At 36.0% G+C, this 26,403-nt stretch overlaps 1 protein-coding gene across 1 annotated transcript; it reads right to left on the bottom strand.

The window, feature by feature from the left end:
• Positions 1-21,091: 21,091 nt before the first annotated feature.
• On the bottom strand, positions 21,092-23,602 carry LOC145110846 (uncharacterized). The gene is made up of 4 exons (XM_079047160.1): positions 23,104-23,602; positions 22,500-22,569; positions 22,282-22,385; positions 21,092-21,351 (listed from the first exon to the last, which is right to left on the bottom strand). The coding sequence occupies exons 1-3, from the start codon at positions 23,396-23,398 to the stop codon at positions 22,322-22,324; spliced, it is 429 nt and encodes a 142-aa protein (XP_078903286.1). The 5' UTR covers positions 23,399-23,602; the 3' UTR covers positions 21,092-21,351; positions 22,282-22,321.
• Positions 23,603-26,403: the final 2,801 nt, after the last annotated feature.

Raw genomic sequence — 26,403 nt, 5'->3', positions numbered from 1 at the left:
CATACAACAACATATTAAATCTAATAAATTATGTATAATATGTTAAAAGTTAAAGACATAACTTTATAAGTAGAAATAAATATATTATTTTAATATTGAAATTTAGTTTATTTATGATTACACTTTAGGTTTGATACTTATTCAACCTTATTAACCAAATTATAATCATTATTAGAAAGACACTTCAATTTATCACCTTTAACTATTTACAAAATATTATTTGGGTTGCTTAAGTTAAACTAAAATTTATATTTAAGTTGGTCATGTAATTTTATATTTAAGTTTATAATTTAAATATGTTATACAAATTGTTCAAAAGTTGTAGCTTTAAAATGATAATGGTTTACATCCAACAATATATTAAAACTAATAAATTAAGTATAATATGTAAAAAGTTAAAAAAAACATAACTTTATAAGTAGAAGTCAAGATATTCTTTTAATATTGAAATTTAGTTTATATATGATTACACTTTAGGTTTGATATTTATTTAATCTTATTAACCAACTTATAATCATTATTAGAAAGAAATTGAAAAGTCATGGGAGTTTCAAATGAATGTGGTGAAAAGAAAAATGCATAGGAGTTTCAAATGAATGTGGTGAAAGAAAAAATGTTTCCTTTATAATATTGAAAAGTCATGGGAGTTTCGAATGAATGTGGTGAAAGGAAAAATGCATAGGAGTTTCAAATGAATGTGGTGAAAGAAAAAATGTTTCCTTTATAATATAGTATGATATCCATATATTTTGGTTTTATTAACAAAAAAAAAATTCACTGTTCTTTTTTTTTTTTTTTTTTTTTTTTTTTGCAATTTAGCCATTGTAAACACTTGTAAAATAACATTTGTAACCAATTAGTGCCGGTTTTAAGGGTTAAATTACAAAAAAGGATAATAATAATAATAATAATAATAATAATAATATATGGATGAATTTTTCGTTAATAAAATTAAAGTTTAAGGATTTTTCTGAATATTTTCTTTTTTATATATACTAAATTTATTTAAAAAAAAACTTATGTTTATTTATTAAAAAAACATAAAATAATCATTTACGCCTTTCACTAAAAATCTTATATTTTTTTTTATTAAAAAACACAATAATGATAATTTATATATCATTTTTGGGATTTTTTTTGGATTCTCTTTAATAAATATTATTATTATAATCATAAAGATATTATCTAAATACAATTCCTAAATAAAGTTTCATGATATATGTGGCTTAGAACGTATTCCTTATAACAAAAGTCATATTAATTGTATTTAACATGTGTTTTTATAACTACTGTAACTCTTATATTTAGGTTATTGTCATAAAAAACCCTCATATTTACATGAAATATATGGGTATGTCCTAAGTCCAAATTCGTGTTCATTAATGCCTCACATTTATATAAGGTTTGTCATTTTGGGCTTTTTACCAGGTTGTGAAGAGAAAAAATAGTAGGTAGATGATGGTGATGATGGTAGGTCGGAGATGAAGACTGTAGAAGGTGGGTCGAAGATTGTGTTGATGGGAGCTACCAGTGTTTTGTGGTGAATATGGTGTTGTTTGTGGCAAATGGTTGTGGTGATGACAGAGTGTGGTGGTGGTGGTGATGTGTAAATATGAGGACTTTTATAGCAATGGTGACTGGCTGAGACGGTGCAAAACCTGAAAAAATGTTAAAATGATTTTTTTTGACAAATATGAGGTATTAATAAACACAAACATGGACGTTTTTTGATTTATCGTAAGAAGTGTGTTTCTAAGCTACATAGTATGTATAATAGAGCTCTATTTAGGAATAACAATATCTAATAAACCTTTATTTTCGGATGTGTCGTTCGATTGTGAAATGATATTCGGTAAGTTGTAGTTTCAAAGAGAATCACAAAAATTCCAAAAATGATATATAAATTATCATTATTGTGTTTTTCATAAAAAAAAATTATCTTTATTTTGAGTTTTTAAATAAATAAATATAAGTTTTCTTCCAATAAATTTAGTATATATAAAAAAGAAAATCTCCAAAAAAAAATCCTTAAATTTTAATCTTATTAACGAAAAAATCATCTATGAATTTTTTTAACCTTAAAACCAGCACTAAACGGTTAAAATGGTTATTTTGCAAATGTTTATCGGTTTTAATGGTTAAATTGTAAAAAATAAAGATAAAAATCAGGAATGACTTTTTTGTCAATAGAGCCAAAATATAATGATTTATTTATTTATTTATTTATTTATTTATTATTATTATTATTTTTATTTATTTATTTTTTTTTTGCAGATTTCCCTAACCTTTTTATAACTTTTTTTCTAATTTTCAAACCCCATAAATATATAACAAAATGACCAATATAGTTTTGCAAATTTATGTTTCCTGTTTTTAGTTTATTTTAGCATTTCAATGGAAAATGATTATCCCGTGATTTCTAGCACACAAAAATGAGTATGATAAGGTTCCTAATCAATTATTTAAATATGACATAAAATTTAGAAGATTTATAAAATCATACAAAAAAAAAAATCTTAAGCCCTAAACAGTTTCGAATAACCGAAAAACACCTTATAACATGGCAAATGGATATGTTTTGTTAATCATCATGTTTCTCATTGAGTGCTCAAATTTGTTTTTTTTTTCGTATACCATAAATTAGCTAAGTGTATTTAGGAGGATATTATTAAGTCTTTGATCATATTAATGATAACATCATCAGGAATTGTACTCATAACTTCATAAGTTGTGCCTTACGTGTGTGTGTTTATATATATATATATATATATATATATATATATATATATATATATATATATATACACACACACGAAGAACATGTTCGAAATCCATAGGAAAAACATGTTTGAAAATTATATCCAACAAAGAGCTTGTTCAAAACTCATTGACAGAACATGTTCGAAATTCATTGGAGTTCGAAACCTCAGATTTTCGAGCTAGTTTTTAAAAATTAATAGAAATTTGAAAATCTAAAGTTTGGAGATTTAGATTTTGTTAGAAAAATAATGTTTGTACTTGTTTTTTTTCCAGAAAATATAAGTTTGAAAATCAGATAAGAAGTTTGAAAATGTGATTTTTTGAACTCTTGTGGTCATTTTTGAAAATTGCCTACGAGTACCATAATAGATAGTCGCAATTTGGTGAATATCTATTTTTCTTCATCTAGCACATATGCAATGACATAAAAAATATAGTATGTTAGGTAGCAAAATCTAAGTAAGTTATACATAGATTATATTCGATAAAACATCTAGAAATCAAGCAAAATGTGATAGCAAACCAAAAATGACTCATGGCCAAACAAATGATTTACACATACAAGATACACCGTTTAGAAATTAATCTCAGTGAAAGTAAAACAAAAATAACTCATGGAAAATAGGCGATCTATACACACAATGTGCACCATGAATGATGAATGCATATGATATACACACATGTAAGGTTTATCATACATGTGACAAGTGATCTACACACAATGTACACTAAATATTCATGTGATCTATAGACGTGTGTAAGGATCATCCAAATTGGCGGCAAGTGGTATGCACACACATTGTACGCATAACTGCATGTGATTTTCAGACAATGTAATGTAGAAGACAAGAAAATAATAATAGCAATTAAAATTAAAAACCAATACATAACATATGTATCAAAATCTATCCTAATAAATCAAAATCATTTTTTTTTTGTCAAATATCATATTCTCATTCCATTTGAAACATGTCATTTTTTAGGATTTTTAGGATTTTTTGTTTTTCAACTTGTCATTTTATGTTTTTTTTTTCTATTTTATTAAATTCCACATAATATTTAAATATAATAATTGTAACAATAAATACATATATTAAATTCCACATAATCTTTAAATATAATAATTGTAACAATAAATACATACTAATTTCATCAATGCAACTTTTTTTTGTGATTTCTAAATTTCTAAATTGAATCCAATTATTTCATTTTTTTATTTATTTAAATTTAAAAGAGAAATAAAAAAAACTAAAAATAATAAATTGAATATTACAATTCAATAATTCAATATTTTTCTTTATTTCATTATAAATTCAAACTTTCTAAATTTTCAGATCTTCATATATAATTAATATTTTTTACTAAACGCGTATAATACATAAGTCTTACAACTAGTAATATATATACTCGTCTTTGTTTGTGTAGATTGTTGTCTTAACATGCTCTCTTGAGTATGTGGAAACTCAAATAACACCTACAATTTAAAAGAGAAATGAAAAAAAAGTTAAAAAACTAATAATTGAATATTACATTTCAATAATTCAATATTTTTTTTATTTTCTTATAAATTCAAACTTTCTAAATTTTTAGATCTTCATATAGTATATATATATATATATATATATATATATATATATATATATATATATATATATTAGACTAAAATCGTATAATACACAGGTCTTACAACTTTTAATATATATACTCTTTGTTACCTTAACATGCTCTCTTGAGTATGTGGAAACTCAAATAACACCTTACAATTTATCAATTAAATATGCTTACATCGTTAAGTTGTCTCAATCAATTAAATTACGTTATCTAAAACCTAATTTATCTCAAATATCTCTTAATCACTTTATGCGGGTCTTAGGAACCCATTGGTAGAATCCAAATGGCCATCAAATCAAGTTGTAATTTTTGTATGGCTTAACAGAAGATTACATGATTGTTTATCCTTGTGCTTGCCCGTTTACACGACCATGTAAATGTATATTCTCTTGAATTATGAGCAAATACGCCATATGGTCACTCTTCCCATCTAATTCATTTCTAACACCTAAGGGATTTAGGATTGATCTATTATATTGGAAACATTGTTCTAAAATTGCTCAATTTCATATTTCATAGTGGAGTCTTCAATTCTGCAATGGCCCGCTACAAAATATGTGGCTACTTTGAGGCATTAGAAAAAACAATATTCTTTCTTTCACATCTCAATCATATTTTATTTGTATTCTATTTATGTGGAAAAAAGTAAGTATAACTTGTTTACCTGATTGACCTAATTAACTTTCGACTAATTTTATTTAATTGCTACAATTTCTAACTTTTTTATAATTATTTTTTGGTAAAATTAGGGATTTTTTTTCTAATCAACTGATATGAAATTTCTAACAATTTAATTAGAGTAAATTATAGAAATGTGGTCCATATGTTTGTAGGTAAATGCATTGGTAATCCACATTTTTTTTTCTTCTAAACATATGGATGAAATGGGTTCTTTCCTAAATTTATAAAACAATATTGTCTATCACCATTAGGCTTCCAAGGAATGTAGCGGTGTAACGTACCAAAAATAAGACCCAAAATTTTATTTTTAATTTAAATAAAACGGTAATTCAAAACATTGTCAAACAACCAAGATAGACCAAAGTATGTCACTACATCATATCATATCAGAGTAAATTACAAAATGCAGAATAAGGTGGTGTGTGCTCTGCAATCATCATGAGTTCTTCCCTTTCGAACCAGGAGTACCTGAAACATAAACTGAAAACCGTAAGTCCAAAGCTTAGTGAGTTCCCCAAACTACCACATACCATACGTAATAAACACATATTGGGCCCCCGCCCCACATCGAGTCCCACTCGGCCTTAGTCCCCGCCCGACATCAAGTCTCACTCGGCTTCGGGCCCTGCCCGACATCGAGGCCCGCTCGGATTACGGATATGTCATTCATTAGGCCCCGCCCGTTAAACATAATAAATATACAAACATATAATCAAGCTAACACATGCAATAATCAAAAATACAATAACCTACAATACAATCATTGGGCCTCGCCCGACATCGAGCCTCGCTCGGTATACATACGAGCACAAAACACATGCAAGAGTCACACAGACATCTAGCCTCTTATCATAATAATCATGGGCCGGCATTGGTGCATTCTACCCGCTAAACACAGTGAGAAAACTCACATCAGACTGCTGAATCTCATAGATAAATCTCTGGCTGCTGGCCAGCTAAAATCCCCATGCTATCAACATAAAATAACATCCAATTAATAATTGGATACCGAATCACACTAAGAGTCCAAACTAGGGTAAAAGACCTTTTTACCATTTACCTAATTTGTCCCAAAGCCAAGCCCCAATCCAACTATCCAAAAAGCCCAAATTCCAAAATGCTCACCCAAAGCCCAAATATGCCCCAATTTTCCAAATTGGGCCCAAATCCCTTCATGGTCCTTCAACCAAAAGAGTCCAATAAAATAGCATCAGCCCAAAAATAGAATTCGGATGGCCCAACAAAGCCCTAGACTCCTAAGGTCCAACATGGGCCCAATACCGCGAAGCCGAAAAATCCAAGCCCAACATGGGCGTACTCAGCTTGTACACTTAGCGTACATGCTCTAGGGCTTGTATGCGCAGCGTACCAGCTTCTTGTCACACCCCCAAACTAAGGATGGCGGAAACGTCCGGGGGTGGCGGACTTCATGTATAGTATCACAACAACAAGTATAATAGTGCTCATAGTAAATACAACCATCATAAATATATTTGTAAAAGTTACACCATGGTATGAATTTACATGTTTCAAAATCAATTACATTATGATGACAAAAATGTATAAATTGACGTCTTGCGTCCCATCCTCAAAAACAGTTGGTTACCTGTTTTACTGGTTCCCTGAGAATACAAGTAGTTTTGAAAGAATGTCAACAATTAAGTTGGTGAGTTCATAAGCTTTTGGTTGTAGTGATTGGAAAACCCTTATTTGTAAATGTAATGTATACACAAGAAAATCCAATATTTTCCTTATAAAATGTTATGTAGTCTTAAATCCCAAGACCGAATGTATGAGTGTGTTTCGTAATTGTATCGAAGAATGCAGTTTTAAATAGATAAAACCCTTTTTAAAGTATAAATTCCCGTAAACTTTAAGTGTTGTTAACTCCCTATGTGAGTCGCTATAACCATACTACAACCGGATGACCTGCTACAACGTTTTTCAGGCGTTAGAATTTGTTATGACTTTTGTCACCCGTAGACCTGCAGGTCCCGCTGTAACTAGCAGCAAGGTGTGGGGTGTCAATCCCAATATAGATCTATACACAATTATCACGCCCCCCCTACAAGAGATTTTGGTTATAACTTACAGGAATTTTTAACCCGTACTCTAAGAGTACAAATGAAGAATTGTCTCACAACTTACGTTAACGAGTTTACGTGTAGTGTTTGAGTAAAACTCTTTTCTGAGGTGGAAGTGAAATCTCCCTTTGTGTACTAAATTAGTAATGTGAATTTCATAAACTATACCTATTATAGTTTATCATGTAGTAATTGAAAATCCGTTTATATTATGGTAAGACCCTTCATGTGTATGTAATAGTTTAATCAATGCATAACTATACTTATTATATTTCATCTTGCATTATTTGTATTTACAAAGGACTCTTATACTTCATAGAGTATTTTCTGTCATAAAAATATACCACAACAGAAAAACACATGCAAAACATGAAGTCATCAAAGATTACACTTTGCTCAACATGTTACAAAGTGTTATGAAAATTGTAAGCTGTTAACTCGTTTTTAACTTTTCTACACTCTTTTAGAAAAATCATAGAAAAATCATACGAAGTCAAAAACCAAATCCGTAAACTCTGAGAGTTTTGAAAACGTGTCTAGTTTGTTCATACATTTTATTATGATTTTTGGAAGTCTCTAACTTGTGTGAAAATGTTCATATTCACAGACTGGTCTGAATTCGTTTCTGAAATGATAGACAGTTTTGTAAAAATCACCATAAATTGTAGAAAAATCGTATGGAGATGTGAAAGTAGTGATTTTAAAGTTATGAACCTGAAATATTTGCATATTAAACAGTTTTGAAAGATATTAAGTTTAAGATTGTCAAACCAGTCCGTGAATAGGACTCAACTTTTCTGATGAAAGCTATTGTTTGAGTTTAGTTGAGTTTTTGGTATTTTAACTTTTATTCTCCGCCTAAAACTTGAAGAAAACATGAAAATGTGGGGGTATGAACTCACCTTGAGTGATCTATTAAGATGGATGATGAAGAGAAGAAGTTTCCAAGTCAAGAACACTTGGGAGATGCTTGAAGATTCGGAGATCTAAGAACAAATATGTCGGTAGTTGTGTAAGAAAATCTATGATTTTAGTAAAGTTGTGTAGAATGTTATGTGTAGGAAGGAAAATCTTACCAGCAACAGGGGAAGAACTTGTGACTCCTAGAGGAAACTCGAGTTTTTAGAGAGAAGTATGAGAGTGTGTAAAAAGTGTGTCTTGGGAGGAGGAAAGTGGGGTTTTATAGGGAGGAGAGTGAGGGATTTAGAGAGTGAGCTGATGAAAAAGATATGGGGAGATCTTGATTTGACTAAGGTAAGGTGGGAATAGTGACATGAAGTGGTCATGGAGTGGTATGGGAGGTAACTTGTGTCATAGACTTATAGAAAAGTCAACACTCCACCTCCAAATCTAACCCACTAGATATTATTCTTAGACAAGGATTTCCCTTACTATGTGCTTAAATTATGAATATATAGGGTCTCTTATGCCAAAATACGAGTTTGGATGAAAATCTCACGTTAAAATCACGAAAAACGAGCTTAAAACGAAGTCGGGGTTGAAAACCGGGAAATAGGGGCGAAGTTTGCGAAAATACGGGTTTAGGGCCGAAGGTTCGGTCCTTGGATGCCTAGAACCGAAGGGAGGTTCGGGTGTTTTATGAGAACCGAGAGGAGGGTTCGGTCCTAGCAGACTCGCAGGCGAACACGGAGGTGGGACCGAAAGCAAGGGGAGCGAAGGCGAAGTCGTCCGAACCGAAGGCGAAATGGAACGAAGGTACCCGAGAGCGAAATGGACCGAGTGCTCGGTTCATTTCGGTCCTAAGGAGGTTTCGGTTCTTCAGCAGTTCGGTCCAAGCAGGTTCAGTTCTCACTAGGAGCTTCGGTCCATGAGAGGTGTTTCGGTCCAAGAGGCTTCTTAGGGTTTCGCCTCTAAGAGGGTTCCGCTTCTATACAGCTGTTTTTCGCACAAACTTCCTGTTTTGAGTTGTTTTTTACTAAGTTAAGGGTCGGGATGCCCCAAATGATTATAAAAGTTTTGAGAGAGATTTGGGAGAGACTTCGTTTGAGACCTTTTTGGATGTTTAGTTTCGCTACGCAAGGTTTGTAAACCCCGTTAAGCCTCGTTATGAATGTGATACGCCCCCGAGGGGTACAAAATAGTGTTTTACCAAGTAGTTTCATCACTTACCCTGATTAGGGTTTGAGAATTCTGAACATATGAATTTTTCAAGTGATAACTTCTTATTAAAATAGCGAGTTGTATAGTAGTAACATAATGTAAACCCTAATATACAACGTTAATTGAGTTGACCGGTTTGACTTGTTGACTTTATTTGACTTTGACTTGACTAGAAATTGACGGTTATCACATCATCCCCCTGTTAGAAGGAATTTCGTCCCGAAATTAGCGTTTTGACTGGGACTTCAAGAGTTGGGGGAAAGATGCGAGTATTTTTGTTTCATTTGATCCTCGCGTTCCCAGGTGAATTCGGGTCCTCGTTTTGCGTTCCAACGGACCTTCACAATAGGAATATGACTTTGTTTCGTCCTCTTGATCTCTCGATCCATGATTTCTACCGGTTCTTCTATGAAGTGGAGACTCTCGTTGACCTCGATTTCCTCGAGTGGGATCACAAGAGTCTCGTCAGACACACACTTCTTTAAATTTGACACGTGGAAGGTCGGATGTACGTTGTTAAGTTCTTAGGGTAGCCAAAGTTTGTATGCCACCGGGCCAATCCTGTCAAGGATTTCGAACGGCTCGATATACCTTGGGTTTAGGTTACCACGTTTACCAAAACGTATCGTTCCTTTCCATGGTGAGACCTTCAATAGCACTCGGTCCCCAACCTAGAATTCCAAGGGTGTGCGTCGCTTATCGGCGTAGCTCTTTTGTCTATCTCGAGATGCTTTCAGTCTTTCTCGAATTTGAACAATCTTTTCCGTAGTTTCCCTTATGATTTCAGGGCCAGTGAGGGTGCTGTTAGGGACTTGCCCTTTTGCTAACTGTGTATCTCCCACTTCAGCCCAGCACAGTGGTGATCTGCACTTGCGGCCATAAAGAGCTTCATATGGCGCGACCTTGATGCTAGTATGATAGCTGTTGTTGTATGAGAATTCAATAAGTGGTAAATGGGTATCCCAAGCTTTACCGAAGTCTATCACACACGCTCTTAGCATATCTTCCAGGGTTTGAATAGTTCTTTCACTCTGCCCGTCAGTTTGAGGATGGTAGGTCGTACTCAACGGCTAGCCTGGTCCCTAGAGCTTTCTGTAAGGACTGCCAGAACCATGAAGTGAATCTACTATCTCCGTCAGAGATAATGGATATCGTCACACCATGTAGTCGTACAACCTCTTTGATGTACGTCCTAGTCAACTTTTCCATCTTGTCGGTCTCCTTTATTGGCAGGAAGTGCGCGGATTTAGTCAATCTATCGACGATTACCCAAATGGTATCAAGACCACCCGTTGTCTTAGGCAGTTTGGTTATGAAATCCATGGTTATTCGTTCCCACTTCCATTCGGGTATCGCAGGTTGCTGTAGCAAACCCGAAGGCTTTTGGTACTCTACCTTAACCTTGGCACAAGTCAGACACTTGCTCACGAATGTAGCGATTTCGGCTTTCATGTTCGGCCACCAGTAGAGTTTCTTCAGGTCCAGGTACATCTTGTCTGAACCGGAATGACGGAGTATCGTGTTTTGTGTGCTTCATTCAGGACGACATCCCTGAACCCGCCGAATTTCGGTGTCCAAATTCGGTTCATGAGATAACGAGCTTCGTCGTCCTTGACTTCTAGATTCTTATCCATTCCTCTTAAAGCCTCACCTGCCACATTCTCAGGATTCAAAGCTTCCAGCTGGGCCTCTTTGATTTGCATGGACAGGTGCGAATGGGTTGTCATTGTTAATGACTTTACTCGGCAACCCGAGTATTCTTTTCGACTTAATGCGTCAGCTACCACGTTGGCCTTGCCTGGGTGATTACGAATCTCACACTCGTAATCATTCAGTAATTCTACCCATCGTCTCTGCCTCATGTTGATCGGTAAAGATGGTACACTTTGTCCAGTAAAGGTAGTGCCTCCATATCTTTAGGGAGAATACTACTGCTCCCAATTCGAGGTCATGTGTGGCATAGTTGACCTGGTGCATTTTTAATTGCCTCAATGCGTAGGCAATGACCTTTCCTCGTTGCATTAACACACACCCCAGACCCTGGTTTGATGCGTCGCAGTAGACCACGAAGTCTTCAGTTCCCTCGGGTAGGGATAAAACCAGGGCGCTGCACAGGGCCAACTTTAATGTTTGGAAAGAGGTTTCTTGTTTCTCTCCCCAGCTGAAAGTCACACTCTTTTGGGTCAGGGTGGTAAGTGGTTTGGCAATCTTGGAGAATTTCTGGATGAACCTTCGGTAGTAGCCAGCGAGGCCTAAGAATTGGCGGATTTCTGTAGGCGTCCTTGGTGCTGGCCAGTTCTCAATCGCCTTGATTTTGGAGGGATCCACGTGTATCCCTTTCTCGCTAACCACATAACCAAGGAAGTCCACTTCTCGGATCCAAAATTCACACTTCCAAAAATTTTGCATACAATTTTTCTGCCCTTAGAGTCTCCAATACCTGTCGTAGATGTTGGCTATGCTCTTCCTTACTCCTGGAATAGACCAGGATGTCGTCTATGAAGACAATCACGAACTTGTCTAGGTAAGGCCGGCACACCCGATTCATTAGATCCATGAACACTGCGGGTGCGTTTGTTAATCCGAACGGCATTACTACAAACTCGTAGTGACCGTACTGAGTTCTGAACGCCGTTTTGGGAACATCCTCCTCCTGAACTCGTAGCTGATGGTATCCCGAACTCAGGTTGATCTTTGAGAAGTAAGATGCTCCTTGGAGTTGGTCAAATAGGTCGTCGATTTGGGGCAAAGGGTATCAGTTTTTGATGGTAAGCTTATTTAGCTCACGGTAGTCGATGCACATGCGAAACGATCCATCCTTCTTTTTCACAAACAGAACTGGTGCTCCCTAAGGCGAGAAGCTGGGTCTAATGAACCCTTTGCTCAGCAGTTCGTTTAGCTGGCTGGATAGTTCTTGCATCTCGGCTGGCGCTAGACGGTAGGGCACTCTGGCTACGGGGGTAGCTCCGGGGATTAGGTCGATCCGGAATATGACTTGTCGTGCGGGTGGAACTCCGGGAAGGTCTTCTGGGAATACATCAGAGAAGTTACAGACCTCCGGAATATCCTTGATGTTTTTCACCTCTTGTTTCTTATCCACAACGTGGGCTAAGAAGGCGTGGTATTCCTTGCGGAGATACTTTTTGGCTTTAACGCAAGAGATGATTTGTAGGTTTGCACTGGGTTTGTCGCCGTAGACGACAAGAGTTTCGCCACTCGACAGATTAAGTCGTACAGCCCTTTCGTAACACAGAATGTCAGCACGATTTGAACTTAACCAATCCATGCCAATGATGATGTCAAATCTTTTTATTGAGACTGGCAATAGATCGATTTTGGATGAGTGATTGTCTAGAGTGAGGGTACATCCTGAGTATATGTCATTAGTGCTTTCTGATTTTCCATTAGCCATCTCTACTACGTATGTATCTTTTAGTGATTAGGGAATTTGTTTTAATAATTGTTTGAATTCGTGGCTAACGAAACTCCTCTCCGCTCCACTATCGAATAATATGCATGCATATGAGTTAATGAGGAGAAACATACCGGTAACCACCATGGGATCCTCCCTTACTTCTCCTTGCCCTATGGCCAAGATCCTTCCGACACCGCCGGTGTTTGCATTTCCAGCCTTTGGGAAATCCCTCTTGTAGTGCCCAGTCTCCCCGCAACCGTAACAGGCTCGGCTTGCTCCGGCGTTGGCGTCCGGGTTGGCTTGTTGGGCAGACGCCCTGCAGAAACGGGCGGTATGCCCCTTTTTTTTACAGCGGGTGCAGTTCATTTCTCGGCAAGGGACGTTGTGATGAAAGTTGCACTTGGGAAGGGTTCCAGCATATTGTCTCAATGGTGTTGGAGTGGAAGGAGTAGTGGCAGCATGGATGGCAACAGTTTGCTGCTTCTTTGCGGGGTCCTACGCCGGTTTCTTCTTTTTATTATCCAAGAACTTCCTCTTGTTTTTCCCCTGTCGTGCTTGATCGGAGGTGGTTATCACAGTGGCATGGATGGCCCGATGATCAATGAGTTGTTGTGCCAACTCCTTGGCACTCTCGAAAGTAGTTGGTGGTGAGGCCAACACACTATTTTGAATCTGGGAAGATAATCCCCAGAGATATCATTCCACCTTCTTGCTTTCCGAAGTGACCATCGTCGGACAGAGGAGTGCTAGATCATTGAATCGGGTAGTGTAAGCTGTGAGGTCAGAGCCCTTCATCTTGAGACTCCACATTTCTTGTTCTAATTTTTGCACTTCACCCCTTGGGCAATACTCCTTCAGCATCATGGTTTTCAAATATTCCCAGCTTATCGAATTAGCCACAGCGAGAGTTAAAGATTTTACGTGGCCGTTCCACCAAGTAAGGTCCCTGCCGGTGAAAGTGCGAGCTGCGAATTTCACTTTGTTGGCTTCGGGGCACACACAGATTTCGAAGACAGATTCGGTCCTCTCGAACCACTGCATCAAATCGATGACTCCCCCGCTTCCATTGAACGAATCAGGTTTGCCATTAGTAAAGTCCTTAAAGGAACACTCTCTCGATCGCCCTTGGCTATCTCCTTGAGTGGAGTTATTAGTACCGCTCCTTGTCCTTCTGGCACCGTCGGTGCTGATTTGGGACATAGCAGCTGCCACTGTGGCCGTGACCGCAGCTTGGAACATTACGGGGTCATACTGGGGAGGCGGCGGCGGTGGATTTGTTTGCGTTCCGCCGGTGCGCCTAGCAGATCTACAAGGTGGCATTTTTCTGTTATAGAATTTGAAAGACGAAATGAGTATAAGTCTTTTAGTAATGGTTATCAGTCGGGAGATGCAAAACTAGGTTATTAGTTTTCAAGTATAGTATTTCCCGATTTTTCGAACGTTGCAAACAATTCATAGCAGAAGTCTATATAAATAAACTTATGAATTTAGTAGTAATGATTCAAATGAAATCTTGTAATCTTTGTTCCATGACCCACTCATAAGACCACTCAATATATACCAGTTGTTTGTAACTAAGGTTCAATAGACCGTCGTACTTAATGAGTCTGCCCTGACCCCACAACCAAACAAGGAACAGGATCCAAGGCGGACTCACCGTTTCTAAGTCGATCGACTCTTGATTACACATAACCTCGAGGTATATATTAAATAATCTCAGAGTTACCATAAGCAAATCGTTTGTAATGCCATGTTATGCAATTTGAGGTGAACTCCCAATAAATAAAATGTTTGCCAATTTTCATTGATACAATTTAGTACATGTTTTTAGGAAAATTTGACCTTATAGAAGGTCTACATTATATCAACGCAGCGGAAAATTTTGACAGCACCTAGACCCTTCGACTAGTGTAATCACTTAGACGCAGGGTTAAACCTACTTTCAGGGAAGAGTAGCCCCAACGCATACCCATAAACCTAGTTTATAACAAAATGTGAGTAGTGCAACACTACTCGAGGCGGGTGGTATCTGCTGGTCCACTGTGGCCTTGAGACGAGGTCGAGGCTCCTTGTAGCTCCGCAATCCGGCGTTCGGCCGCGATCACTCTCTCCTCGAGAGTTGCGTGCCTTATCTGGTATTCCCTTACCTCCGCCCGAGCGGTGGTAAGGTCCTCGATGAGTTGGTCCATGGGATAGAAGTCTCTTTCCAGGTCCCGGGTACGAGCATCAGATGCTTCTACAACAACGTTGAGGTCCCGAACTTGATTCGGCATTTCCCGATTCTGGACCCCAAGGTTCGTGATCTGCTGGATCACGACTGGGAGGGATCTATCAGCTGGTCCCCCATGACTAAGGTCGTAGTAACCCCGTTGATTGCCAAATGGTGATCGTTGTCGTTGTTGACGGCTCCATCTCTCAATAACTGTTGCCCAACGGGGCTCGGGCCCGTTGTAGCCAAATCGATTCGCAGGTACCCTGGCGATGTAAGGAGGGTTGATGACCTCCTCCTCCGGCTCCTCCTCTTCTTCTTCGTCCTCTAATTCCTCTTCTTCTTCGTCCTCTTTGGGGTCTTCTTCGGGTTCCTCCTCGAATACTTCCTCGGGATCCTCTTCTGGTTCTGCTTCCAACCAACCACCGTTTCCCTGGTTCGGAAAGTAGGGGTCTCTGGGTAAATAAAATCCTGCCATGTCGTCTGTACGAGAATAGGGGTGTAAGAGGCACATAATGAATCTAGAAATATTGTGCTTAGTTAACATAAAATACTCCTATAGCATTTTAACGGTTGTGTTTGATTCTTAACGTGTTTCTTGTTTGGGTGTTGGTAAGTTGATAGACTTGTTGTCCATTGTGACTATCCCCCGGCATATACTAGTCACTTCTCGGACGAATATAGTTGATCAGGCTATATTCCTCCCAGACTTGATTGCATATCCCAAGGCATATTCACATCGCACAACTCCTCTATTTTTAACTTTTGTATTTTCCTTAGACGTGACACTATACCGGTATGCATTTATGTACTTATACTTTTACGTAAAAATAACGCTTTTATTATTTTTAAAAGTATACTTGTAGGGAAAACCTTTAAATCAGAGAATCTTAGTCCCTTTGTGTTTATAGTTTGTATATCTTATGTGGCTTGATATACTATGTTCGCTATAAATTTCGCTCTGATACCAATCTGTCACACCCCCAAACCAAGGATGACGGAAACGTCCGGGGGTGGCAGACTTCATGTATAGTATCACAACAACGAGTATAATAATTCTCATATTAAATACAACCATCATAAATATAATTGAAAAAGTTACACCATGGTATGACTTTACATGTTTCAAAATCAACTACATTATGATGACAAAAATGTATAAATTGACGTCTTGCGTCCCATCCTCAAAAGCAGTTGGTTGCCTGTTTCACTGGTACCCTGAGAATACAAGTAGTTTTGAAAGAGTGTCAACAATTAAGTTGGTGAGTTCATAAGCTTTTGGTTGTAGTGATTGGTAAACCCTTATTTGTAAATGTAATGTATACACAAGAAAAATCCAATATTTTCCTTATAAAATGTTATGTAGTCTTAAATCCCAAGACCGAATGTATGAGTGTGTTTCGTAATTGTATCGAAGAATGCAGTTTTAAATAGATAAAACCCTTTTTAAAGTAGAAATTCCCGTAAACTTTAAGTGTTGTTAACTCCCTATGTGAGTCGCTATAACCGTACTACAACCGGATGACCTGCTACAACGTTTTTCAGGCGTTAGAATATGTTATGACTTTTGTCACCCGTAGACCTGCAGGTCCCGTTGTAACTAGCAGCAAGGTGTGGGGTGTCAATCCCAATATAGATCTATACACAATTATCACGCCCCCCTACAAGAGATTTTGGTTATAACTTACAAAAAATTTTAACCCGTACTCTAAGAGTACAAATGAAGAATTGTCTCATAACTTACGTTAACGAGTTTACGTGTAGTGTTTGAGTAAAACCCTTTTCTGAGGTGGAAGTGAAATCTCCCTTTGTGTACTAAATTAGTAATGTGAATTTCATAAACTATACCTATTATAGTTTATCATGTAGTAATTGAAAATCCGTTTATATTATGGTAAGACCCTTCATGTGTATGTAATAGTTTAATCAATGCATAACTATACTTATTATATTTCATCTTGCATTATTTGTATTTACAAAGGACTCTTATACTTCATAGAGTATTTTCTGTCATAAAAATATACCACAACAGAAAAACACATGCAAAACATGAAGTCATCAAAGATTACACTTTGCTCAACATGTTACAAAGTGTTATGAAAATTGTAAGCTGTTAACTCGTTTTTAACTTTTCTACACTCTTTTAGAAAAATCATAGAAAAATCATACGAAGTCAAAAACCAAATCCGTAAACTCTGAGAGTTTAGAAAACGTGTCTAGTTTGTTCATACATTTTATTATGATTTTTGGAAGTCTCTAACTTGTGTGAAAATGTTCATATTCACAGACTGGTCTGAATTCGTTTCTGAAATGATAGACAGTTTTGTAAAAATCACCATAAATTGTAGAAAAATCGTATGGAGATGTGCAAGTAGTCATTATAAAGGTATGAACCTGAAATATTTGCATATTAAACAGTTTTGAAAGATATTAAGTTTAAGATTGTCAAACCAGTCTGTGAATAGGACTCAACTTTTCTGATGAAAGCTATTGTTTGAGTTTAGTTGAGTTTTTGGTATTTTAACTTTTATTCTCCGCCTAAAACTTGAAGAAAACATGAAAATGTGGGGGTATGAACTCACCTTGAGTGATCTATTAAGATGGATGATGAAGAGAAGAAGTTTCCAAGTCAAGAACACTTGGGAGATGCTTGAAGATTCGGAGATCTAAGAACAAATATGTCGATAGTTGTGTAAGAAAATCTATGATTTTAGTAAAGTTGTGTAGAATGTTATGTGTAGGAAGGAAAATCTTACCAGCAATAGGGGAAGAACTTGTGACTCCTAGAGGAAACTCGAGTTTTTAGAGAGAAGTATGAGAGTGTGTAAAAAGTGTGTCTTGGGAGGAGGAGAGTGGGGTTTTATAGGGAGGAGAGTGAGGGATTTAGAGAGTGAGCTGATGAAAAAGATATGGGGAGATCTTGATTTGACTAAGGTAAGGTGGGAATAGTGACATGAAGTGGTCATGGAGTGGTATGGGAGGTAACTTGTGTCATAGACTTATAGAAAAGTCAACACTCCACCTCCAAATCTAACCCACTAGATATTATTCTTAGACAAGGATTTCCCTTACTATGTGCTTAAATTATGAATATATAGGGTCTCTTATGCCAAAATACGAGTTTGGGTGAAAATCTCACGTTAAAATCACGAAAAACGAGCTTAAAACGAAGTCGGGGTTGAAAACCGGGAAATAGGGGCGAAGTCTGCGAAAATACGGGTTCAGGGCCGAAGGTTCGGTCCTTGGATGCCTAGAACCGAAGGGAGGTTCGGGTGTTTTATGAGAACCGAGAGGAGGGTTCGGTCCTAGCAGACTCGCAGGCGAACACGGAGGTGGGACCGAAAGCAAGGGGAGCGAAGGCGAAGTCGTCCGAACCGAAGGCGAAATGGAGCGAAGGTACCCGAGAGCGAAATGGACCGAGGGATCGGTTCATTTCGGTCCTAAGGAGATTTCGGTTCTTCAGCAGTTCGGTCCAAGCAGGTTCAGTTCTCACTAGGAGCTTCGGTCCATGAGAGGTGTTTCGGTCCAAGAGGCTTCTTAGGGTTTCGCCTCTAAGAGGGTTCCGCTTCTATACAGCTGTTTTTCGCATAAACTTCCTGTTTTGAGTTGTTTTTTACTAAGTTAAGGGTCGAGATGCCCCAAATGATTATAAAAGTTTTGAGAGAGATTTGGGAGAGATTTGAGAGAGACTTCGTTTGAGACCTTTTTGGATGTTTAGTTTCGCTACGCAAGGTTTGTAAACCCCGTTAAGCCTCGTTATGAATGTGATACGCCCCCGAGGGGTACGAAATAGTGTTTTACCAAGTAGTTTCATCACTTACCCTGATTAGGGTTTGAGAATTCTGAACATATGAATTTTTCAAGTGATAACTTCTTATTAAAATAGCGAGTTGTACAGTAGTAACATAATGTAAACCCTAATATACAAGGTTAATTGAGTTGACCGGTTTGACTTGTTGAATTTATTTGACTTTGACTTGACCATAAATTGACGGTTGTCACGCTTGTACGCCCAACGTACTCCCCAGTTGGCCAACTTCCATCATTAAGCCCTTATTCGGTTAAGACTTCAATCCAACTCTCAGATCTGACTTCCTTAAGGTGACCTATCACGTAAAGTTGACAACTTTACATGCATGCATGGCTTAATGGGGCTCTAAAGCTCAAAAGAGCTTAACAAAAGGTCTTAACACATGCATATGTCCATAAACACCTCAAAGCTTGCATTTTTGTGGACAAAGGGACCAAAAGAACCTTAGATCTACCATCAATCACTTTTGGAGTGAATCAAAGTGCTCAACAATCACTCCAATGACTCAAAAAGCATAAAAATAACATATCACTAGATCTAGCATCATAGATTAGCAAGATGAGAGCTTTTTACCTCAAAAGGTTAGCAAATGATGAAAGCTCCAAGAACAACTCCAAATGGTCCACTTCTTCTTCTCCTTCACAAAACACCCACAAACACACTTTATGGCTCAAAACTCTCAAGAACACTCTAGGGTTTCAATTTTTGGACAAGGGTGGAGTGTATCTAAACATGACCTAGTGAGGCTGTCATAAGGTTTAAATAAGGTGCAATACCCTAGAAATTAGGGTTTGATTAACCACACGTACGCCATGCGTACACAATGTACGCTCAGCGTACATGGACCGCATGCGCGATCATCTCCGAGCTAGTACGCTAAGTGTACCACCCTGTACACCCCGTGTACTAGCTTAAGGACTAAAATGCAAAGCTTTTAATAAGAATGGTTAATTATGAAACTTACCAAATTCGAATGTTACAAGCGGGAAACGAACTCGTACCTTAGAACACTGCACCGAGGGTGCGGGAATGGGGTGAGGGGAAGACTCCCCGCGTTCTCTCTACTATTCTCATTTGGTCGAAAAAAACATCTTTTTCTTTCAAACGGTCATATATATATATATATATATATATATATATATATATATATATATATATATATATATATTAATCTCTTTATCAGTCTATAAATATCAAACCAACCCAACTTTATTTTTATACCATTTCTACATATTCTTTCCAAAAAAACCACTAAAATACAATGTCGTCATCTTCATCACCCGATTTGACGGCTCAAGATGAGACATTATTTGTCGATTCCCTCATGGCAAAGACTGTTGCATATTTTTAAAACCGACAATGTCAAAGTTCATGTTCACGAAGTAAAATAAAAAAACCGCAATTGCATAGAAATCGTGAAGTCGGGCACAATCGTCTTACATAAAACTATTTTGCAAATGACGTCGTGTACGCTGAAAAGTTTCGACGACGGTTCCGGATGAGGAACGAGTTATTCTTACGTATTGTTGGCGATTTGGAAGATTGTTTCCTATATTTCCGGTGGAAGCCTGATTCTAGACGCATAAAAGGTTTCTCTTCAATTCAAAAATGCACAACCGTAATTCGTCAGTTATCATACGGCATGGGCGCAGACAAATGGGAGGAGTATTTGAGGATGTCTGAGCGTACCATACAGGAATGTGTGTACAAGTTCTCATAAGCTATTACTTTGGTTTACAGGCGACGATATTTACGCAAACCAACTATCAACGATGTCCACTAATTATACACGACGCATGAAAGCAAGCATGAGTTCCCAATGCATGGCGTGATCAGTACATGTGAGGCGACCACAGAGAGCCACCGATTGTTCTAGAAGTAATCGTATCACATGATCTTTGGATATGACATACATTCTTTGGTCCCTGGTGTAAACAACGACATCAATGTTGTGGACTAGTCGCCAGTATTCAACAACATCTATCTTGGATAGTTGCACGATGTACATTTTCAAACAAACGGCGTAGCATATAAGCGCGAGTACTATCTTACTGACGATATATATCCTACCTTATCTATTTTTGTGAAATCGTTCACATGTCTGAACGACGAAAAAAGAAAAAAGTTTAAAGAAGCACAAGAGTCAGCTAAGAAGGACATCGAGCGAGTATTTGGCGTACTCAAGAGGCGTTGCAAGTACTAGCAGTCGGGGCACGGTCATATGAAGTGAAAATGTTGCAGCACGTAATGTATGCGTTCATCATACTACATAATATGAATCTTGAAGACGAAGGAAGAGTGACATATACAACGAAAACAAAGTTTTGTCAAATGTCGAAGGAGTAGCCGTTAGTACGCAACTACACAAGAGTATATGACAAATAGAGTAAACCTACAAGTTAAAACTAGTAATACTACACATACTTCTTTGTATATAATGGTCATGTAACTACAAAGCAAATGCAATTATCACCTAAATAAACAAATATCCAGGACTTGATACATACTAATCCACACCATAATACAAATAATAAATAGAAAAACAAGGGAGGCTCCCCTGGATGCATTTAATATATGCTTCAGTCAACCTTGTAGCTCTTTACAAATGATCTCAGATGCTTGTAACACCACAAATCACATCAATTGTTCCAAGAATAGCCTACAATCAGAAAAGGTATTAAACCAATGACCCAATTTTTTAGAATAAAACAATTCCACTTTAGCTTAATATTTTAATGTTACCCATTGAACCGTTTATAGATATAAGATATAGAGTAAAATACATTTTTGGTCCTTGTGGTTTGCGAAATTCATCACTTTTGGTCTTAGTATTGGCTTTTTATCATGGAAGATCCAATATTGCAACGTTGGCTAACGGAAAGGCTGTTGAGTTTTAAAAGATGACGCTACTGCCCTTATACCACATAAATGAAGAAATCCTCTTCATGGACTATTTTTCTAAAAACACTAACTTTTACACAAGACACTCTAATAGAGAAATACATTTTTGCACAGGAACCTCCACAACACCACCATGAGTTTTCAGTTCTGTGGTAAAAAGACTAAAATACCCTTAAATGAAAAGACTATAATTACACCAAATTTTGATGAAACCATACACAGCCACCATCACTGCCACCACAAAGGACAAAATGAAAATCAAAATCAAAGAGAAATAACAAACAACTTATAATAATGTAAATGGTTGGGATGATAAAAAAGTCTATGGATTTTAATGACTTTTGTCTCATAACTGTTTTCACATTGCAAGTTTCAAGACTAAATGGTGCGTCATGATTGTTTACATACGACATTTGCTACATTTTGTCACCAACTATGTATAAATTACATTACATTAACATATGGCGTTTGTAATTTCCCTTTGATTTTGATTTTCATTGTGTCCTTTGTGGTGGTTGTGTATGATTTCATCAAATTTTGGTCTAATCCAGTTTCCTATAAAGGGGTTGAAATTACGGTTGATTATATATTATATAATACAAACCACATATTTAACTCATACTCATGAAGAAAAGAGCAATATTTATATATCATCCAAGAAAACGAATAAAAAGAGTATAAATCTTACAGCAAAAAGGCAAGAAGCATATCCAAGTTTCCCGTGCTCATCATCTGAATAGCGCATAGAAGAAGAACCAGAGGAATGCAGCAACGAAGAAACCAATAATGATACTTGAGGAGAACAAAATATCAAAAATCAGATAAATGTTCCCAAATTGACAATAATAATTTACTAAATATGGATCATTGTATACTAAGAAGTCGCTTATCAAGATGACAACTTACAAGAGGCATAAACGACAGCAAAGCTGAGGTCCTCTCATGGCCATTGGTCTTCCTTCAGCAACTGCATAACCTGAAGCATCATATAGAATGTTAATATATCTTCAAGTAAGTTATCATTCATATCAACTAATTAAGCTTCATGGCAACTTTAATGTCAGTATCGTGGATAGGGGTTCATTTTTTTGCTCCAGAGAGATCTTTTTGCCTATTATCATGCCTCCTCCCAACCCTTGTTTTTAACTCAAAAAGGGGTCAAACGTCAATGTCTATAAAGACTTGATCTAGATACGATGATTATCCTTATGGGAATTGGGTTATATTGTTGTCGTTGTTGTTTCTAAAAACTAATGGTGATTATAAGTTTATAACTTCGCCAGCTCGAGAGAATAGACTGACTCGGTAATCTACAAATCAACTAAAATCATCATGGTAAGAATCTATTATAAGCCTGCAAAAACCTACTGGAGTAGATACTGTTTTATTTGTAATTCCGTTGACTTAATCAAGTAGATCTTAGATTGCAAATCTTTAGATACAGGTAAGAATCAACAGTATTGATTAGGTATTTGACTTCGATCTTCTATAGAGTTTAACATTATCATACCTGGGACAGCCTGGTAGCCATGGACATAAGGGTTGATCGAAGGTCCACCTGATGCCCCGGGAGGCGGAACATGCTGATGGACGACGACTACCGCCGGAGGAGGAGGAGGATGGTTGTGAATGCCCGGAAAAGTACCGTAATGAGGCGGCGGCGGCGGGTGATGCTGATGTCTCGGAGGCTGCGGGTGATGCTGATGTGTCGGTGGAGGAGTCGGGTGATGCTGATGAGTCGGCGGCGGCGGGTGATGCTGATGAGTCGGCTGCGGCGATGGGTGATGCTGATGAGGCGGACTCATAATTTTGTTGGAGACGAAATCGTACGAATGAATAAGTTTTTCTTGGGTTTTAAATTTACATCTTTGGATCACAAGAAAATGGAGTATATCGTAATGAATTTCTGTACGACTTATTGAATGTTGACTTGTCCTCTCCAATCGTCATTGTTGCCATTTGGTTTGGATATGAAGGGAATCCAAACCACAACTTTTCAATTTGAAACTTCTGTGAGCAAGGTTAGTAGTGCTTTGACAAGCCTTCTGTTTTGTGGTCCAACTTCCAAGAGATCTACAACGGTTCACACATGACACTATTTTCTCATAAAAATGTAAAAAACTAAAAAGTGATAAAAATAAGATAAGAATACAAAAACAATTTTTCTAATTAATTAACCAAAATTTAATTATATTCTGAAAATAGCGTCAAATTTATAAGTTCCGCCTGGCAAATAAAAAAATTGTGTCGTTTTGAAGAAAAATATTATAGATTTGTTTTGTGAAAATTTTAAAGAAATATTAAATGGTGTTTGTCCTGTTGGTAAGAAATGCCCATGTCAATTTTTTTTTCAACCATCTGTATTTTAAAATAAAATAAAAAATAACAAGCTGGAAATTTATAAAACAAAGCTAAGAAAGGGTTTGACAACCAATGAATCTATCTAGCTGAAACATTAGAGCTTCTAAAAATAAACCAATTAAAAGAAAGATCAACTATACTATCGAAAATCATATTCCTTTTTGGAATATCTTCAACAAATATCAAGTCAGATCAACTATGCTATAAAAATCATATCCTTTTTCGGAATATCTTCAGCAAATATCAAGTCATATCAACTATGCTATCAAAAATCATATCCTTTTTGGAATATCTTCAACAAATATCAAGTCATTCGGAATATCCTTTCTCCACCCGATAAGTCATCAATCCAAGCAAATATATCCATCAAAGTCATCAATCCAAGAAAAGATATCCATCAAAGTCTGAGATCATGAGTTTAAATCTCATTTGAAACGTAAGTTGTAATTAGGAATAGATTAGTTTGTTATTTAAAACAAAATAAAAAAATGACACTGAAAATAATATTTGATTGGAAGAGTTTTACACAAAAAACGATGTTTATACTTTATAATACCAAAAATAATATTGGGTTGAAAATGTTCTAACAGACAAAAATTTAAAATTCAAACTTATATTTATTCAACTTAATTGAGATAAAAATAATTAAAAAGTCGAAACAGTTTGATTATTTGATTGGATTATTGAGGCAAAAGTGACAAAATCAGTGGTGTCACACTCCATTTTTTTGTCACACTCCCTTTTTTTGTCACATTTTTTTACGATACACAAGAAGTGGTATTCAATGAAAAAATGAAAAGAGAAAGAAGATAGAGAAATAGAGAGGAGGAAGAGAGAGAGAAATGCTCCCATTTTCTGCCGCACACAGAAATCGCACAAAGAGTTTGAAGAAATGAGCAGTGAGTTGAACATATAGAGTTGCAAAAACATTGTCACTACAAATTATAAAAATTATATATATATATATATATATATATATATATATGTTATATATATATATATATATATATATATATATATATATATATATATATGTTTGGGGAAAACTGCAAAAAAAAAATCCTTACATATTGGCCTCATAATCGATTTAATCCTTATATCTTTTTTTATTCAATTAAGTCACAAAAACCGGTAATCGTATTCACTTTAACCATTTTACCCAGTCAACATGTCATCCAACTTTCAAAAATTACACTTTTGGCCTAGATTTCAATTTTTTTTTACAAAATTTGGGCCAAATTTTACACTTTTGGCCCAGATTTTAAAATTTATTACAAATTTGGTCTAAAATTTACCCTTTTGGCATACATTTCAAAATTTTGTTATGAACTCATCCTAAATTTAGTTTTTTTACAACCGTTTTTCTCAAAAAAAAAAATTGAATATGTTTTTTCTTTATAAAATATCAAATTTATACAAAAAAACATATTTTCACATAAAAAATCTTATGTTTGTATACAAATACATATTTATAATATATATATATATATATATATATATATATATATATATATATATATATATATATATATATACACACACACACACAAACACATATTTTACAAAAAAAATCTATACAAACACCTATTTTATTATAAATACATTTGTATACAAAAACATATTTATAAAAATATGTATACAAACACCTATTTCGTAGTAAACATGTGTGTGTGTGTGTGTATATATATATATATATATATATATATATATATATATATATACTAGGTGTGAGACCCGTGTATTACACGAGTTGATTTAAAAAAAAGATTAAATATTAAATGAAAATGTAAACGGAAAATATTTTTTAATGTACAATTTTAAAATAAGAAATGAAAACGTATTTGTTGCAATTTAATATGGTATTTAATACTTTACATATATAAGTATATGAATTTAATTTTAAAAATTGAAACAAACCAAAAATTGACAAGTGTGTAATATTTATTTCAAAAATACCACAAAATGACAAGTGTCAAAACTCATGAGAGATTGATATGTGGCAAAAAAACTTTCATTTATTAAAGAGGATATATATATATATATATATATATATATATATATATATATATATATATATATATTTACACACATACACACACACACAAACTGTAACATCCGGATTTTCAGAGGTATTATGGTGTAGGTTAATCTTGTGATTAAAGGAGGGACTCGACGAGTTGAGGGTCCAACTCGCTGAGTCGAGTCGGATTTCTCCCGTGGATTTAATGAGTGGACTCGACGAGTCCGAGGAGAGGGACTCGCCGAGTAGGCGCTGATTAGAGAAACCCTAATTTCCGGGGTTTGGGACCTATTTAAAGGCACTTATAGCCTCAATTGCGGCCACCCTTTCCCTGGAAGCAAACCCTAAAGGTCATTTGAGCTAGAAAGTGAGAGAGAAGCTATCTTGGGATTTTTAGTGCATCATTTGAGAAGAAGAGAAGGAGATCAA

The sequence above is a fragment of the Lactuca virosa genome, chromosome 5 (assembly GCF_052849685.1).
Source record: "Lactuca virosa cultivar CGN04683 chromosome 5, Lactuca_virosa_CGN04683_v6, whole genome shotgun sequence".
Classification (NCBI taxonomy): domain Eukaryota; kingdom Viridiplantae; phylum Streptophyta; class Magnoliopsida; order Asterales; family Asteraceae; genus Lactuca; species Lactuca virosa.
Note: the sequence above shows the minus strand (reverse complement) of the source record. Positions and strands in the feature narration are given on the sequence as shown.